Consider the following 18,799-nt stretch of genomic DNA (forward strand, 5'->3'; position numbering starts at 1 on the left):
CCACTCAGAGAAAGTAATTTAGTATCTCTGTACTACTGTTTCTTTATCTGCGAAATGGGATAATAATATCTGCTTTACAGAAATTCTAGAGGGATTAAAAGGGATTAATGTAAGCCACATGCTTGCTTATAGTACCTGGCACATAATACATCTTCCATGAATGACAGCTGATAATCATAATAATTTGACTGAGTTTGTTTTTTCAACTTCTACGTTAGATTCAGGGGATTGGACTAGGTTTTTGAATACGAAAAGAGACATGTTCTTAGGCTACTGTGCACAGGGCTAAAAAGCCAATTATTAAATAGCTAGTTTCCTTGCACCTGTATCAACCAGTGCCTTGTGATCCCTGACCCAAGACCCTCATAACATTTCACCCAGAATGTGTGGCAAATCTGCCCTGCTCTTAAAGTTACCAGAAAAGGCGGCATCAGGGTTCTCATTGCCCAGAGGGCCGCCAGACTTCCTGATACCAGGCGGCAAGAATGGCGGTGCCACATCATGTTATTTCTAGGCCTTGTTCAAGCACAAAACAGACTTTGAACTTTAAACATTTCAAGCAAGTGTCAATTTTTTGTTTTCTTTTAAGGCACACTCTGCATATGCCATTTTGTCTAAACAGGTGGGGAAAACACCAAAACAAACAACAGAATGCCTGGCAAGCAGCAGCGATGAGGATAAAGATAGACTGCAAGGCCTGTTCCTACCTCTGGTGATCACGGTGGGAGGAAGGAAGAAAACGGGAGTGCATCTGCCTGGAGCCTGTACCGGAGGAAGATACTCAGGAGGCCTAGCAGACCCAGAACTCTCTCCCACCTGTGGCCCCGTGGCAAGACCAAAGGGGAGCTCTTTGGAGCTGTGGCCCCTTTGTGTCTTCCAAATCATATTAATTCCAAATTAAAATGAAGGATATTACATGCATCTTACAACAAAGTTCTAGAATCAGGCCGAGTACGGTGATTCATGCCTGTAATGCTAGAATTTTGGGAGGCTGAGGCAGGAGAATCTCACTTGAGCCCAGGAGTTGAAGGCTGCAATGAGCTATGATCACACCACTGCACTCCAGCCTAGGTGACACAGCAGATCCTCTCAAAAAAAAAAAAAAGAAAAAAAAGTTTTAGAATAAAAATAAAGCTGATATTGTGGCTCACGCCTGTAATCCCAGCACTTTGGGAGGCCGAGACAGGCAGATCACCTGACGTCAGGAGTTCGAGACCAGCCTGGCCAACATGGTGAAACCCTGTCTCTACTAAAAATACAAAAATTAGCTGGGTGTGGTGGCACATGCCAGTAGTCCCAGCTGCTCAGGAGGCTGAGGCAGGAGAATTTCTTGAACCCAGGAAGCAGAGGTTGCAGTAAGTGAAGATAACACCAATGCACTCCAGCCTGGGTGACAGAGTAAGACTCTGTCTCAAAAAAAAAAAAAAAAAAAAAAAAAAAAAAAAATTAAATTAAATAAATAAAGCTAATACTTCAGACTAATTTACCTTTAACCATTATGTCATCCACTAAGCACTGATAGTGTTAATTGTTTTCCCCTGATTTAATTCCTCAAAGAGATACTTAAAACATATGTAGGCAATATTGGTGGTACAAATATGTTATATATATGTTGGATTGTATTTTAACAAATAAATAATTCCTTTGAAAATCTTCTGCCTCTGGGACATAATGGGCTCTGGTTTGGGCAGTGATTGGCAATGTCACAAGCACTGGTGCCTTCAGGCTGGGGTGTGATGGGAGCCTGCGCTTGAGGGATGCTGGTTGAGTGAATGGATGACCATGTGAACAGCAGCATGAGCCTTCTGTGTTGGGAAGGGGTGGATCAGTGACGTCTTCCAGTTTTGGAGGCCAAGAGACTTTGCAAGGAGGATAACATTTTGGAATGTCCATATCATCCTTCATTATATTTTTAGAGTATGTAGGAAATCAAAGTTTTTTTGCCCCTCTGAAAACAACCTCTGCTCCTATGATCTTCTATGAGATCATTTGCAATTTTACAAAGCACCAATTCAGATTGCCCATTAAGCTTGGAGTCCGTTGTGAGATTGCATAGAGCCAGTTAATATGTATTAGCCCCAATATATGGGCATGAAGGCAATTTCAAATTTAGTGTTCTTTGGCCTGATGTCAAAAAGGTTGTGCCCATGGGTGACAGTAAGATCTGTAATTCATACTCCTATGGGGTGCTTTATGCAAATGAGAGTTGCTCATTTTGTAAAGGAAAGAACTGGATGCAAGCAGAGGGGAATTGAGAAATCAGCCCTCAATCAAGTTCTGGTCAAATTCCCTGCAAAGCCACCATGCCTGCCCTGGATGAAAGGAAGCTCACCTCTTCAAGCTTAGCTCTTTACCCAGAGCCATGCAAGGCGGGTACAGCTCCCAGAGGGTCACTTCTTTTCTCCTGCTTTGTTGGTAAGCTCCTCAAGGGCAAAGTCTATGACTGACCCTAACCTGTGGCCGGGGCAGTCCAGCACTTAGAGACCTTTGGTTGGTTCAGCTATGAGTCCATCACCAGGATGTCTTGCTAATATATCCAAAGTGCTCAGCTGTGAAAGTTTGGAGTAAGGAGAAGCTGTACATTTCAAGACGCTTATTTCTACACATGAAACTCAAGAGATCTATGGATTTGAGCTATGAGAAATAAGCGTACTAATAGTCTGCCATGGTGGAAGAATCAAATAATAGATAATCAGGCTAGCATTCAATGTGGAGGTGAAGTCTATCTCTGCTTAATCCAGTAAAAGGCAGCACTGACAACAGGAAAGGCCTACATTAGGCATGGTTTCATTAGAAACTCAGTTTCAGGGTGAATTACCTTGGCTTTCTCTCACTTTTGCTAAAATAATTATCTTGCTAATTCAGGAATAAATGAGATTCTCTTCAACATTAAGAAAATAAGATCCAACCAGGACAGAATTCTAGAAATTGTTACAGTTGTGTGCAAATGTGTGCACACGCGTGTGTGTGCATGCACTGGCAGAAGGATTCTGCACAAAGTGACAATCTAGGGCGCCACGTTTATCCCATTTTAGCAACTACTATGCAAAGGAGACAATTTCATGGGAAAATGGTTTTTAGAACTCCCAGCATAATAAACTCCTTTGGGAAGTCAATCTGTGTGCTCTCTGTCTCTTCCACCCTTGTTACTACATCAATTGTTTGGCTTCTGCGGTTAAGACTTGGTTGGCACTGAAAGGCTGAGGCGTGCAGCGAGCTCCTGTCACCTGAGCATGCAGGATGAGCTCCGTGGAGCAGTCTGGCACGGAGCGCTCCCACCAGGAGCCCAAGAACACACACTGAAAATCGACTATTTGATTTTTTGAAACGTGTCCATTTAACAATTGCTTTTCTAACCAAAAATACGTTTTTAAAATAGAACACATATTGATAAGGGAAAAAGCCCGTAATTTTAGTCATCTTTGTTTGATATGTTGCTCGGTGTCATTGTCATAGAAGATGGAGAAACTAATGGTGAGAGGCAGAATTCTGAGGAACAGGAATACAGCTACAGGCACAGATGGACAGCATTCATTCTAGAACCACTTACCGTAGTCATTTCAGTAACATCAATAATTATAATATTGGTTCCTGTATTCTCATAGGACAGCCAGAACAACCAAACAATAAGGCACTAAGAAGGAAGCGATTTTAGTATTTCTCCAAGTAGATGCCTACTAGAATATATACCTTTTAAAAGGAGGAATTTATTCAGATCAAAAAAATGAATTTAAAAATAAAGCTGCATTTAAAAATTCCCTAAATCACCTATGTAAATAATTTGTGACTAGGAATCTTTTGAATTTGGATCACCTAGTATACATATGTATACATTTTTTACTTTTAGAGGATGTGTTTCTCTTTGTTTAAGAACCTCATTTGTTTAAAAATTGTTTTGGAGTGGTTTTTGGCCACCAACTCTTCCTGGGGTTTACTTGGCTCAGCTTTGTCCAGAAGCTAATTCTGATTCTTCTGTCAAATGCTCGGTGGCACCGTGTTACCTGCTTTCCTGAAGGCCTGGCACAGCACAGGCAGCAGCTGACCATGCCGGGGACCAGCACACTTAAAGGGGAAAAGAGGAGCCATGGTCTTCAAGTGCCCAGGTTTCAGGGTTAGCATATAACTCAGAAAATCTCCCACATAAAGGAGGGTAACATTTATTCTCAAGTAAGTCTGGGCAACTTATTTCAGTGGCTTCAGCCATCTAGGTAGGGAAATCATTTCTTTGAACTGAAGCCCTTTCTGTAAATAGGAGTTCCTGCTCCAGCTGACAGCAGGGGCAAATGGCTGAGCCGCTTTTACAAGCTCTGTGGATCGCTGTGACTGTGGCATCAGAAGCCCTTTGCTGTCAAAGGGCATGAAGGATCTTTGCTTTTCTGTTTTCATCAAATTACCTCTCATTGTCAATTGGGAAGGAAAGGAGAGGGTATTGGAGAAATGTGATTAATTTCATGGGCTTCAGAAATGTGGTGTTTTTAAAACTTCACAGAATATGATTTTGTATTTGAATGCCCTGAATTCTCAACCCTCCCTGAATCATCTCCTGTTGATTTAATGTATTCAGGTTCTACCATGTGTCTCTGGAGAATACTGTGACAACTTAGACTATCTTGTGTTACACAACAGTAACATATGCAATGATAAAATTTCATGGGTCAATTTTGCAAATGTTTTACAAGTCACCGTTTGATCACACATTTCTTACCATCTTTGATTTGCAGACACTGAAAAGCTTCCATTGTTGAGATTTAATAGCAATCCTCTTTTCTTGTGTGCCAAATTCCCCATAGCAAAAATAGCTTTGAAATGTGTAAATTCTCCCCAACCCATCTCTGTAACTCACTTCCCCCCAAATTTTGGTACCCCAACTTCAAGAGGAGCCACAGAGCAGGATGTGCACACTTTCATCCTTCTTTGACCCCACCAAGCTCATCCCTGCCTGCGTTTCTCTGAGCCTCTTCCTGACACAGGGAGGGGATCGCTTCAGAGGTTGGGGAGCAGAGTGGTAGTGAATGTAGTTAGGAACATGAAAGGCAGTTTATTCTCACAGTTCAGTCGCTGGCCCACCCTCCGGGCTCTTGGACTGGCCTACCTTGGCATGCAGACTCTGTGGCTTGTTGGAGAGGATGTCTGTGGCTTCCCTGCAGCGGGTGGAAAGGTTCAGGATGGCAGCAGCTGCTGCTATGTGGGTGTCTTCACTACATTGACCGTAGCTGTAAGAGCTGGCACGGCCAGGGCTCTGGGTGTGGGCGCCTGCACTAGGCAGTCGATTAGGAAATTTCACTGGATTTGAAAAATGCTTTGCTGTTGAAGAGAGATTTGATTAGCAATTGCATATACATGGTTTTAGTCATTAAATAGATTTTTTTTTAAAGATGTAACTTCTTGCATTAAAATATGTGAAGAATAAATTAAAACACGTTCCGTTATCCATGGGAACATTAAATGAAGGTTATCCAGACCAGTTTTCACAGAGATTCAAAGAACAAATGACGTAATTGCTGGGAGAGAATGCCTATTCTCTTAATATTTTTGTATTTACACTTCTTATGACAAAAAGTCCATAACTAATGTTATGGGGCAGGTGCACCGGCAACATTTGTGGCAAAAATTTTAGGTAAAAAAACACACTAGCAAAACCTACCAGGGACTACAGAGAGTTTAAGGCATGCCCATTGGAAAACTGCATATATGTGAGGACCAGTGATTCCAGTGGCGGAAAAAAAAAAATGTGTCCTTTCAATATTTGTTTTCACAATAACAATTTCTACTTAGACATGGAATTGTATTTTTATTATTTGATATGCAGGCTTGTTTTGTCCTTAAACCAGTAGAAGTTGTTCTTCATCCAACTAGATGGAACTAAATAGATGGTGGAGTCTTTAATGAGCTGGCATTTTGCATATTTAGGGAGAGAGAGATGAATAAAGGGCAGGGAGGAAATGTTCTCAAGGTGAACAGAAAGGCAATTTAGTTATCAAGGCTGAGTTTCCATTTTATGTTTCTGTTGTGGGTACCAAGGCATTACTGAGAGACAGAATTAAACATATTTCTTTTCATTCTTGAGTATTTGTAAACATCACTCAAGGTTACAGGAGAAACACTCAAGATTTAATGTGAGCTAATATAAAAGCATTTAGCATTTTATTTTATATTAATTTTTTTATTTTAAATATTTGATTCTTACTTTTCGTAAAACAAAACTTAAAACACTGGCAAATGTTATATTTCTATAATTACAAGAATATGAAAATATCACTGAATGTTTTGCACTTTTAAAAATCAATGTCCGTACTATATGAGTACATTGAATGCTCTTATTAACTAGCTTCGCTGGAATTAAACATATATGTATGTATGTATATTGTGTGTATATACAATAAAATTGTATATCTGTATAGGCACACGCAAAATTACATGGATAGATAGATATAAAACTGTGTGTGTATAACTTTTCCCTTAAATCTAACAGGTTGTTAGTGGTTATTTATGTTAGTTGGAACTTATTTTTGGTAAGATTAGGTAAAATATCTTTTAGAGTGTAATGTACCTCTCCCTGATAGGCAAATTCCTTTCAAGTCTGTCTACTACTGGGTTTTACACGAAAATTCTAGTTCTCTGAAAGAATTCATCAACATCACACAATGAGGTAAACATTCTGTGCTCTTAAGAGCACTCAGTTTCTATAGCCTGGTGTAAGTTCAAAGGGATTCTATGGCTATGCAGAATGTTGTAGAAAATTCATTGTCTAGGAGAACTCAATGTGCACATTATTTAGCTCTTTCCTTTGTGGAAGTTAAGTGACCATAATGAAGAAATCATGACCTCTATTGGTTCCCAATATTTACTTTCACACCCTTTCATTAGAATGTTTAAGGACTCCCAACAACTTGAAGAAATGTGTAAGAAGAAAAAACACCAGGTTTCATATATGATACCATATTTGAGTTATGGTCTTCTATATGGATGTGTTAGCATTAAAGAATATTAGTGTATTTTAAGTGTTTCCATATTCATGCTCCAGTTTGGGAGTAAAGATTTCCACAGCCACACAATTTTTTCTATTATAGTAAAATCCTGACTTTCAAATTGTTTCTTAGACTTCTCACCTTCCCTTCCACCTTTAGTTTGAATGCTTTTGCTGAGTTAAGTAATATTTTAAACAGCATTTCAACATTTTAACTATTAGATTTCTATAATTTCAATAAAAATAAATATTACTGCATTACAACAGTCATCACATTTTTCAATATAGTAATCCAAACTCCAGCTAACTGTGAGTTAAATATTTCTTTAGAATTATTGTACTGAGATTCAACAATAGCATCATATTTGTAGAATAATTAATTCATTAACTATTCACTATATTATGTGTAACTTCAGTATAAAATCAATAACATTGATCAACTTATTATTGTTTTCTTTATTGTATTTCACTCGAATATATTTTCTCTCCTGCCAGCTGTATGTAGTATATCATACATTTAAGTACAGCCCCCTGGCCCCCAATACACACATACACCCATACACAAGAAGCATTTTGGGGAAATGAGCATTAGAGATCAAAGCTTACATTCAGGAAATGGTGGTGTTTTTCGTCCTTGCACTGTTTGTATGAGAGGGCGTTTACCGAAAACTTGGGCATCAAAACTGGCATAATCAAATGGTACTTTTCCAAACTTCTCTTGTTCTTTTGACACTGTGGCTCTGGGAGAGGTGATGGCTTGTGACGGGAAATTGAATTCAATTTGCTTCACCAAGCTTGTCCTGGAGAGGGGGGCGAAGCAGTTCAAAAGAAATACAATGAAACTACTGGTGAGCACATTAGTGTCAGAATTTACAGTAGATACATGTGTCACTCTTGAAGGTATCCACAGAGACACTGAACAATAAGAGAGACGGGGCCATGGCAGGACACAGCAGCATGCTCCGGACCCATAGGGCGAGATGGAAAGATGCTCTGGGCTCTACGTCACTACATGATGCTGCGTACTCTGGGTCCTAGTCCTCCCATCAGCAAATTAAGAATATACAATCCTCCATTCATCTTATGAAGATCTCATGAGCAAATTTGATGCTTATTAGCATTTTGAGTTCTTAAAGTTCTTAAAGGAAATTCATGTCAGGTGGGTGCGGTGGTATACGCCTATAATCCCAGCCCTTTGGGAGGCCAAGGTGGGTCGACCACCTGAGCTCAGGAGTCTGAGACCAGCCTGGCCAACATGGTGAAACCCCCGTCTCTACTAAAAATACAAAAATTAGCCAGGTGTGGTGGCACACACCTGTAATCCCAGCTACCCAGGACACTGAGGCAGGAGAATCACTTGAACCCAAGAGGCGGAGGTTGCAGTGAGCTGAGATCATGTCACTGCACTCCAGCCTGGGAGACAGAGCAAGATTCCATCTCAAAAAAAAAAAAAAAAAAGCCGTGTTACCATCAGTAAATACTGGTTAAGGCACTGACAAGGTGTGCACATTCTGCTTGTTAGAATTGTTCATTAGATTGGCAATGAATAGTCACAATTGTGACCAGTGAGCAAGTGTCATTATATTCTGTTCAGAAGTGATGCTAGGCTCTGCTCAGTCCTGCAGAGCTGGCAGAAATCTGATGCCTAAGAGGGGCAGTGCAGACACCAGAGATTTGATTCCTGAATTGGGAGTTTCTTCCTGGGCTTTTCACCTTTTTTGCCTGCCTTCAGTCAGAATGTTTTTGCTGATTTAACTAATACTTTAAATGGCACTTCAATATTTTATCGATTGAATTGCCATCATCTCAGTATGAATCAAAATTACTGCATTATAATATCTATCATATTTTCAACATAATTATCACAATCTAAGCTAAATGTGAATTATATATTCTTTTAGAATTGTTGTATTTGGATTAAACAAGGGCATCATATTTGTGTAGCACTGATTCCAGCCAAATAAAACACAAATGATTTTCTGCTGTGGTCTAATGGTAAGAGAACATAAACAAATATAACTTTCAAAATTTAGCAATATTAAAGTATATATTTTTCTCTTTTTTCCACCAAAAACTGTCAAACTCCTCAGAATGCCAAAGTTTCCAATGAGTTTTTTTTGGATTAGATTTTACAAAAACTTTTTAGCTGCTATATAAAAATATCTGAGCAGCTAGTTGATCTTATTGCCTATATAACTTGGTTTAGAGCCTTAAAGCTGCATATATATTCTAATCTAAAACAATATTAATCTTTTAAGAAATGAGCAAAATGAAATTCAATATTCTTTCTATATTTGCTAACTAACTTACTTGGGGAGAAACTAGAGTGTACAGTCATACCAACCAAGAATCTTACTTTAAGATTTTTAATTGCTACTTATTCAGTAATTCATAATTTTCACTTGACATATGTTCTTCACGCATGTGATTTAAATGCCAATTTTGACTCTTTTCATCAAATCTATAGAAGCAAAATATTAAGGGAAGCCGTATCTTGAAAATGTTGAAATGTCTAATAACTGGTTTTAGATTTCAGTGACTCAGTAACAATAGTTATCTGATCACCTAGCTTAATCCTGAAATCATTTTCCCTACAAAAATGATTTTATGGCAATAAACATATAACTTCACATTAAATATCATCATATATACTTTAGTATTTAGATATAAGATCTTCCAAATTTCTAGATATCACCAAGAGCCTGGGAGCTACCAGGACCAATAGGAGGTATTTTATTAATAGCTGTCAATCATGGAATGAATTTTTGTTTTAAATACATTATATGTGTTTGTGGAACTGAAGGATGAATATATAACAGCACATATTTAGGAAAGGCAGGAGTGACTTCTGATGGCATTTTCTCCAGGCAGAAAGGTGAAGTCAGTGATGAAAGGGTGTTCATCTGACTTGTGGGTATACTTAGTAACCCACAATTCTGATTAATGTAGGCTATGGTATATTAATTCTTTTAGATTCACCCCTATTATGTTACCTTTGCAAAGAGATGACTTTCAAGTTAAACTTCTGGAGAGTTTAGTAGTTCATTTCAGCAACGATGTCATTAACTAGACAAGCCTCTTGTCTAGTGGGGTGGGCTGCACATCCAGGTCTACTGGGGCTGAGAGGGGAGGTCAAGCCACAGGGAACTGACTCATGAAGGACCAGAGGCCCCGCTGTGCAGGAGCCTGGATGAAGAGAGCACCGAGAACATCGTTGGGGGTTCATACCTTTGGGCCTGGTCAGGACACTGCCCAGTTTGGGGAGAATCAAGCTGATTTTTATCCTGGGACATTGCCAATTTTTCAGCTGCAGCAATTGGACAACCAGAAAGACTGTTTAAAAAAAGAAACACAGGAGGATTTTAGTTAAAATGATAATATGATTTGTTTTGGCATGTGCCTCACAGCACACTTGGCACACACTAAATGTTAAGTCATATTAATAGTTCACTTAGCACCACGCACACACTGAAAGATCCCAAAGGGTTTTGCAAACTACAGTGTCAACACTTGCTCCCATCCCCATCTCAGAGGTGAAAGGTAACAAACTCATTTTAAACATAAAAACATTATGTAAGGGATAAATAACTAAAGCATTTGGAAACTTCTTAATATTCTAAGTGAATGTGCTCATTCCAATTGCAATGTGTCCAACTCTAGAAGTTAGCATGATAACTCCTTGACTTATCTTAGCATCTTTAGAAAAATTTTAGGAACTCAGTTTTTCATCTTAGTTGAAATTCAAAGTGCAGAATGTGAAGTTTGCTGGCATAGCGCTTATAAGTCAAATAGTACCTCATCGCCACATAATCGACTTGTAATATAAAATGTGAATATCAAACAATCAGCATTTTCACCCCAAATATTTATAGATACACAATACATTTTCATGTAAATGCACATATGTGTGTCTTATGCTAGTCGCAATTTCAGTGAAGTGATGTTTACCCTACACCTGGTTTATAGTTACAACCATTGAAGCCCTGTTGGTACCTTTTTAATGTCTATTGGACAGGATCCAGGATAACCTAGAAGCAACTCTTTGCAATGTCAAAACAGCAATGGTGAGGTTCTGGAGCAAAAGACAGCGCATTCTATTTGTATGATTATATGAATAGGTAACCGCAGCAACTTCAAATATAATATTTTTCCATTATCATAACTGGCTGCTAATACACAAATTTCTAAGAAAGGAAATGATGAGGTCCTTTCTTTTTGACAATGCACATGCTGAGAATATTTCTTCTCTATTTCAAGTGTCACATATTGGATAGTGATGCAGCAATTTTCATCACACATTGGTAACCCATTATTTTATTGGAGGAACGTTTCTACCACATTTTTTTAAATGCAAAATGATTATCGTCTGAGAATTACCTCCTGTGGGTGTTGCGGTTGCTGTTCACATGACCCCTTCCTGTGCATCCTGGCGTGGGACACTTGAGCACATTTTCATGCATGGCAAGAACTAAGCACAAAACAACACATAAAGGAAAGAATACTTTACCATAAATACAAAGCACACTAACACATGTGTCTCTCAACTTTGCATTTAAATGACTTTAGTTCCATCATCCACCACGCTCTCTCTCTCTATTCAGACACAAACAAGTGAGCATGGAAGAACTTCAGAAATTAAATACAGCAAGCTTGATCAAGTTTTAATTTCTCTAAACTCCATGTTATGTTTACGCTAGACTTCAGTGAGATGATTCTGCTTATATTTAACGTAAACTGAAAAGCTTGTAACCTTCCCTTCACATGAATGTGATTTTCCCTGGGGGATGGAAGGAGCACACCATTTGTCATGTAGTTCTTTCTATCTTTTCCCTGCAGTTTGAAGTTCTGCGTATGGTCTTCTTTATTTTCTAAGTGATATTATTTTGATTATTTGTCCATCCACCCCCTACTCCCCACACCCCACCACCATTTGGTTACTGGGAGAAAAGTATGGTTGAGCGAAGAGCCAGAGAACCAGTCTGAGGAACTGCTAATCTGACAGGACAGCGCTGAGCTGATTAGACTTAGTGACTTGCAAAATCTCACTTTTGAGAAGAATGATGTTGAGCACTTCCATTTTTGCAATTTGTTTTGGCCCAAAAGATGTCTCAATAATTAGGTTCACAAAGTAGAAGATGTAACAGGTCGATATTATACAATGTAGAAGGTGGCAGCCCTCTGCTTCACTGCCGGTGGATAGCTCACAGTGGGGCTGAGGGTGGAGAGGGGGCCAAGGCTTGCTCCTACTCAGGGCCCTCCACTGCTGCAGGATGTCCTGAGACAACACCAACGAGTATGTTCCCACTGCGAGAGGAGGCCAGGAGGACAATGGTGACTGCTTTCTGATGCGTCAAGGCTGACTGGTCCTGAGCTTAAGGAATCCATACCTCCAGGTGAAACAGAACTGTGTAGTCATGCAGTTTAATAACCATGTTTATTTTGATATTCTGGTGATTTAACATCTGGGGCCTTGCTAACTCTGGAGGGACTGCACCTCCCAGGCTAGCCAATTCCCAGAAAGAATGAACAACTTTCCCACAGGCACACTTTAAAAGTGCAATCCAGCCAATCTGGAACACAGCCCAACTACCTCCTTTACTGGGAGCTCACCCTCTGGGGCACTGTTGCTCTGCCCTGATCGCTCCAGAGGCAGGTACCAGACAACTAGGGACAGCCCCTATGCCCTCGAGCCTACTGAAATCAGTCAAACTGGCCAGTCCTAAGGCTGCTTACCCTGCCCCATCAGAAACCACCATAAAGACTCTGGCCCACTGTTCGCACTCCCTCTACCCCTGAACTCCCTGGTGCTTTCCTGTGTGGCCCTCTGTGCTGTGGCCTGGCCCTTCCTCTGGGCACTGTGAGGAACTAGCTGTCTTTCCTATGGCAATTGTCTCTTGATCTTTTGGCTTTCTTGTACTTTGAATTTTCTATAAATACACTATATTTTAAAACCCACAGCTAGACGGAATTGGCTTGACACAGTTTAAAAAAGTTCGTTTCCATTCCTAATTCCAAATTGGGAGACAAAGAGGATAACATCTTGATGATCTGGCGTGCATAAGCAGAAGCTTTGAGGGACAAGTGTTACTCACTTTCCAGGGGAACCCGCACTTTGTGGGGGCACCCCGAAAGGCTGCGGTGGTGGGGGTAGAGCCCCGTCACGTGTCCCGTGCCATCACACCCAGGGATCGGGCACTTGGTCTCCCTCTTTTCAGGCCTTGGTGAATCTATGGAGAAATTAAATTGAGAAATGCATTTAGTTATTCTTGCTTTTCTTCCCATTCAATAGAATGGCCTTGCAGGGTGACATTCTCACTTTATTCAGTTTTACTGTTATAAACATTCTTCTCACATTGCCTTGAACAAGACCCTCAACTAAGACCTGTGGAAACAGAAAACATGTTTTCAATTTTCTTGGTTTCCTAAGTAAAGGCTGACACAGGGCAAGGGAGTGTTAAAATACAGAGATGGTTTTAATTTGTCATGTCACATATTGTAGTTAGAGCCTTATTATGAAAAATCAACCCTGTGCTAGGGGATGAACAGGCTCCCGAAAAGAAAAAATAGTGAGAAAGAATTTATTTAAACCAAAACCATTTCTTATTGAAAGTCTAGAAAAAGCCAGACTCAAAATGACAAAAACAAAGAAACCACCATATCTGAGAAAGACCTGTCTGGCCTTGGCCCTGCATGTCCTTGGGCTTGGGAGTGGAGAGCAGAGCCTGCTCCCTGCAGAGCAGCTGGCGGAGTTAGGACAGGGCAAGGACACTGGCTTGTGTCCTGTCTGTCCAGTGCTAGTGATTCACAGTCTCGAGATTCCAACACCCCCACGGGTTGCCACTTGGGATCAGCATGCAGTGAGTATGGGGAAGAAGCTGCTGATCTCACTCTAAATGCAGAATCCAAAAACTGAGGCAGCAGGAAGACTTGGAAGGGAAATGTTCTTGCAGGAGACTTACAGAAAATAGAAGTGCAAAGAGTGCAGGCCACTGAGCAGCGGTCCCGAGAGCACCCCCAGGAACACAAGTGTGGGTGGGGCATACGGGAGCAGCCAGGCATGGCAAGTGACACCTGCTCATGCATTTTCTGGGAGCCTGGGGAGAGTGAGGCTCCAGACAAGCTTGGGGTTTGATTTTCTGGCACACACTTTGCCACAACTTAAAAGGTTATATAAATATATGCAATAAATGAGGACCAAACATGAATACTGGTGAGCTTAGAACTAACACAGATGAGGCCTTATTCAGAAATGTTCACATTCATGACTGAGATGGCAGATAAAGGTGAAACAGAGGTGCACTCTTAGAGCCCAAATTGCCCCTCTAACTTGTGCTGGGAATAACACCAACCGTGGGGAGAGCCTGTCCCACGGCACTTGGGGCACGGAGAAGAAAGAGCATGAGAAGATGCACAGGAGCCCTCAGAGAGGAGCAATGCAGGAGGAAAGGAGGCTATCGGGGTCTGCAACATGAGGCCTCAGGAATAATGAGCACACTAGATGCTAAGAATGGAAACAGGCAGTGTGGTTCTGCCCGAGAAGATGCTGACGATGGAACATGGGGCCTGCGTGCAAGGGTGTGGAGCCTCGTGTGCTCCTGTGCAACGGGGCATGAAGTCTGGCCACTGTCACGGGATGCGACAGACATTTCCGGGGTGCTGTATTGTGTGTGCAGACGTGCCTCTGCCATACCATGGCACCCCAGTTGCTGGATGATAAACAGTCCTGGGCAGATGGGGCACAGCAGGTTGTATGTAATGCAATTATATGGGGGCATGGATTCAGCAGAAGCGGAAGAGCCAAGGATCCTTCGGGTCTTTCTGAGCTGAGGGTCAGGGTGGTCAGGAGACAAGGCAGGAAGTCTTAAATGAGCAACGAACGGCCAGATGATGGGGCTGCGGCCAGCAGCAGGCATTTACATTAGGAAAGATAGGACCTAAATGTGCCGGTGTCAATACTATTCTCTCTGCATTTCGTAATAGACAAATTAAGAGTTTTGTGATGCTCTATGATTTGTGGATATATGTTTTATTTAATCCAAAAATAGTGCCAAATTTCAAGTTGATGTGAAATCTGTAGATCACTAGGTCCAAATTCTTAAAGTCTGATTAGGGGAACTGAGGGGGTCTGACACCATAGGAGAGTAAGTTAGAAAAAAAGGAGAATAGCAGTAATGTGTATTTTGATGCCCTTCCTCTCTTGGACCTTGCCCAGGTAAGGTCACGTTTCTAAACCACATTGAAAGGATTGGCGTCGCACACTTCCCCTCCTCACCACACTTTTTGTCTGCAGGAAGCCGGAGAGGGTGCTAGAGATAAGGCAGCCTGGCTCCTGCCCAGGTGCAGCCCACTGACAGTCCACCGTGCCCCTTTGTCTGTAAGTCCCCCCTCTGCTGGGCGAAACAAAGATGCAGGGAAATGCTCTGGAGGGCAGAACCTGTTTGCATAATAAGAAGCCAGAGCTTGAGCCTGGGGCGACTCTCAGGCTTGGCTCTTCCTCTATTTTCTTTGTACAATGTTGCGTAATGAGGGTGACCTTATACTCTGGTGATGTTACACCTTGGTTTTCCTGGGACTGTCCTCATTCACACCTAATGTACTCATGTAATGGTTCATAGTGTTCCCCTTTTCATAGGCAGGACAGTCAATGACATGGCGACTGTACTTACATTGCAACCTAAATCTCACTAAATGCTTAGTGGCCAGAGTGTAACCAAACTAATTTTAGAATTGCTGACTCATCTGAAAGCGGGGGTAAAATGAGATTTTAAAACTCTTGAGTTTTCTCCTCAACAGAGAAGTTGCATAGGCAAGGTGTCTGGGAGGTTAGGCTGGTATTTTGGAGAATATGGCTGTCAGTTGGGATAAGCATTGACTTAACAGCATGGAGTGCATGTCAGAGAGAAAAAACATCCTTCTTGTGCCATTGGATCCCACATCGGGAACAAGGAATAGGAAAGGGAATACTCAGTTTGGACTCTGCAGGTCTCCTCTAGACTAAGCCTGTGGCTCTTCTTCAATGTGGGCTTCACCTTCTTCACCTGTTTTGCTGACTAGCCTGCCTGGTCTTGGTCTTGCAGAGGCTGCCCCCATGCCTCAGGCACTAGGATATACCACTGACTCATCCAGCCCTAGTAGGAATTCGGTAAGCCTCCAACTGGCCCAAATGTTTACAAACACAGATTATATACCCTGAATTTTTGAAAACCAAAAAAAAGAAGTTTTAAAAGCTCTATAAAATTATCCTAAGGATCATCAAATACTTTAAGATGTGGCTCAAATAATTAAGTTTCTCTAAATACTAGGTTTCATTGCCTGTAAGGTATCATCAATTGTTTAACAAAACAAAAGAAATCATCATTTTGTGTGCTACTTAGAAAGAAAAAAATGACTGGTAATTAAACTATCGCATACTCTTCTGAGTTCAGAGATGATAAAATAGAAAAATGATCACGCCTGTAATCCCAGCACTTTGGGAGGCCGAGGCGGGTGGATCATGTTCGAGACCAGCCTGGCCAACACGGGGAAACCCCGTCTTCACTGAAAATACAAAAATTAGCTGGTTGTGGTGGTGAGCACCTGTAATCCCAGCTACTTGGGAGGCTGAGGCAGGAGAATGGAACCTGGAAGGCAGAGCTTTCAGTGAGCCGACGTGGTGCCACTGCACTCCAGCCTGGGCAACAGAGCAAAACTCAAAACTCAATAAATCAATAAATCAATAAAAATGGAGAAATGATATCTCTTAGGATCAATAAAATACAGTATGTCCGAAATTGTGGATTTGGGGAATTTTGAGTAAATTTCAATTTTTTTCTGATTTTGTAGTTTACTTAAAAAGTTAAATACAATAAGTTGCACATTAGCGGGAGTGCACAGAGCTAGATACAGTGTCCTGCCCTGAACCACAGGCTAGTCATTAATATTCTGTCCCCACTCCAACCCTTGCAGGATGTTTGCATGGCATTATCTTGCTCCTCACTACATGACACCATTTTATCCTTTTTTGTTTTCTCAGCTCTGAGATGCAAGACATTATTTGTCAAGATTGCAGGTGAGTGCTAAAATGGATTTAAAATGACAAAATATACAATTTGTTTCTGGATAACTCTCAGCAATCAGAACTTCTCAACCACACTAACATGTTATTCTTGTAAGCTCCTTGGTTCCACTGCCCTGATTTTTTCTAAGGTACTCCTTTCCCTAATTTTGTGGCTCTCAGGTTTCAGAGATACCAAGAATCACCTGGAAACTTAGAGAAAAAAATGCAAATGCTGGAGCACTGATGATGATGGGATCTGAAAATACTCATCTTAAACAAGCATTCTAGGCACTAAGGACTGCTCTTGGGAAGCTCCATAAAACTGCTAGAACTAGCATCAGGCTCATCTGGTGCAAGACTCCCGGGAGAAAAAGCAGGGGGAATGCTCCAGGGAAGCAGGAACATACTTTTCTCAAGGTCTGAAGAACAATTCGAAAGCCTCCTCAAAGCACACCTACTCTCTCATTCAAGTTTGTCCCAGAGATGTATGAGCCCTGAGTTAGAGAGCCAGTGAAAGTGTAGGCTCATAAATGCATTAACATCTAGGTTTATCCTAAAAAGGACCAGAGCATCCTGCCTGGCTAGCAAGTTAGATAATCCAAGAATGAGGGTGGGAAAGAAAAATTAAGTTTCTGGAAGATTTAAGATCCAGTAAATACTGATGTACTTCCAATAATGTCAAATAAAGTTATTTCTAAAGGTATGATGCATTTTTAAAAAACAGTTAAATTAAAAGAAATAGATTCAATGAACCTTTTTTCATGTGTGAAAATACTCCAAAACTAACATAGCTTGACTGGAGGATAATCTAGAGAGTGGGGGAAAAGAAAGAAACTGTTTATTTTACAATTATAAATTGATTTTTAAGTTGCATTAAACTGTTAAAAAGCTACCTAAAAGAATAATCAAATCTGACTTTTTTTTCAAACCCTAAAGCACTTTTATTCCTAAAATAAATGCAAAAATGTGTCTTACGTTTATTGTTAAAGATTTGTCTTCCACCCATGTCGATAACTTTGGTTTGCCTCCTTTCCCCTGCTAGGTGCTCCAGCAGGAACCTATCCAGCTCTTTGTAGGTGTTATGGAAAACACAACCTCGCTCAGCCTGCAGAGCAATTGCCTGCTCCAGCAAACTTAAGTTCCCCTTGGCCTTTTCCAGGTCACTACACTCTTCTGTCATTACTGCCAGGCTCTCGCTATCTTCCTCCTCAACGTCAGGGAATGAGGGCTGGGCATTGCCATCCAGGGGTTCTGCGATAGCATTCTGCGGGTCTTTCCTTTCTGTTTCAGAATCACACCTGTTCTCACAAGGGATAAATTTGTCACCTTCAGTTTTTATTTCAGGAACTTCCAATAGGTCTTTTTTATGATCTGTTAAAACATACTTTGGGACTCTAGGTGGTTTGGTTTCTTCTGAGAAGTTGGAGCCACTGTCCCAGCCATTTTCTGCACTTTCAGAGTTACTTTCATTGTCATCAGAGGAGCAGAAGGGTGGCTGAGAATCATCAATCTTGTCTCTTCCATCATCAGAATGAATCAGAAAGCACTCGTCTGCTTCATCGCTCTCTGCTTTTAAAGACTGGATGCCACTGTCATTTAAATTTTCACTTATAGTCTGAACAGATACATTTTTTTCAAATTTCCCCAAGTGCGTTAAAGACTTGACCATGAGCTCTTGATAACAAGAGTATCTGTCTTCCTTCCTACTGGAGTTTTCTTGTGCAGTTGAAAGAAGACTTTCATCCATAGGTTTTATCATGATTTCCTCTATGGAAAAAGAAAACCAATATTTGAAG

At 40.9% G+C, this 18,799-nt stretch overlaps 1 protein-coding gene across 9 annotated transcripts in view; it reads right to left on the reverse strand.

The window, feature by feature from the left end:
• ST18 (ST18 C2H2C-type zinc finger transcription factor) overlaps positions 1-18,799 on the reverse strand; it is a 144,358-nt gene that overhangs the window by 43,452 nt on the left and 82,107 nt on the right. For all 9 annotated transcript variants that reach the window (XM_054561607.2, XM_054561605.2, XM_054561600.2 and 6 more), the window contains 6 exons: positions 17,979-18,770; positions 13,060-13,194; positions 11,345-11,435; positions 10,196-10,300; positions 7,574-7,767; positions 5,093-5,304 (listed from right to left, as the gene is read on the reverse strand). In XM_054561607.2, the coding sequence (XP_054417582.2) occupies positions 5,093-5,304; positions 7,574-7,767; positions 10,196-10,300; positions 11,345-11,435; positions 13,060-13,194; positions 17,979-18,770 (1,529 nt within the window). The remainder of the gene's footprint in view (positions 1-5,092; positions 5,305-7,573; positions 7,768-10,195; positions 10,301-11,344; positions 11,436-13,059; positions 13,195-17,978; positions 18,771-18,799) is intronic.

This window comes from Pongo abelii, chromosome 7, assembly GCF_028885655.2.
Source record: "Pongo abelii isolate AG06213 chromosome 7, NHGRI_mPonAbe1-v2.0_pri, whole genome shotgun sequence".
NCBI lineage: Eukaryota > Metazoa > Chordata > Mammalia > Primates > Hominidae > Pongo > Pongo abelii.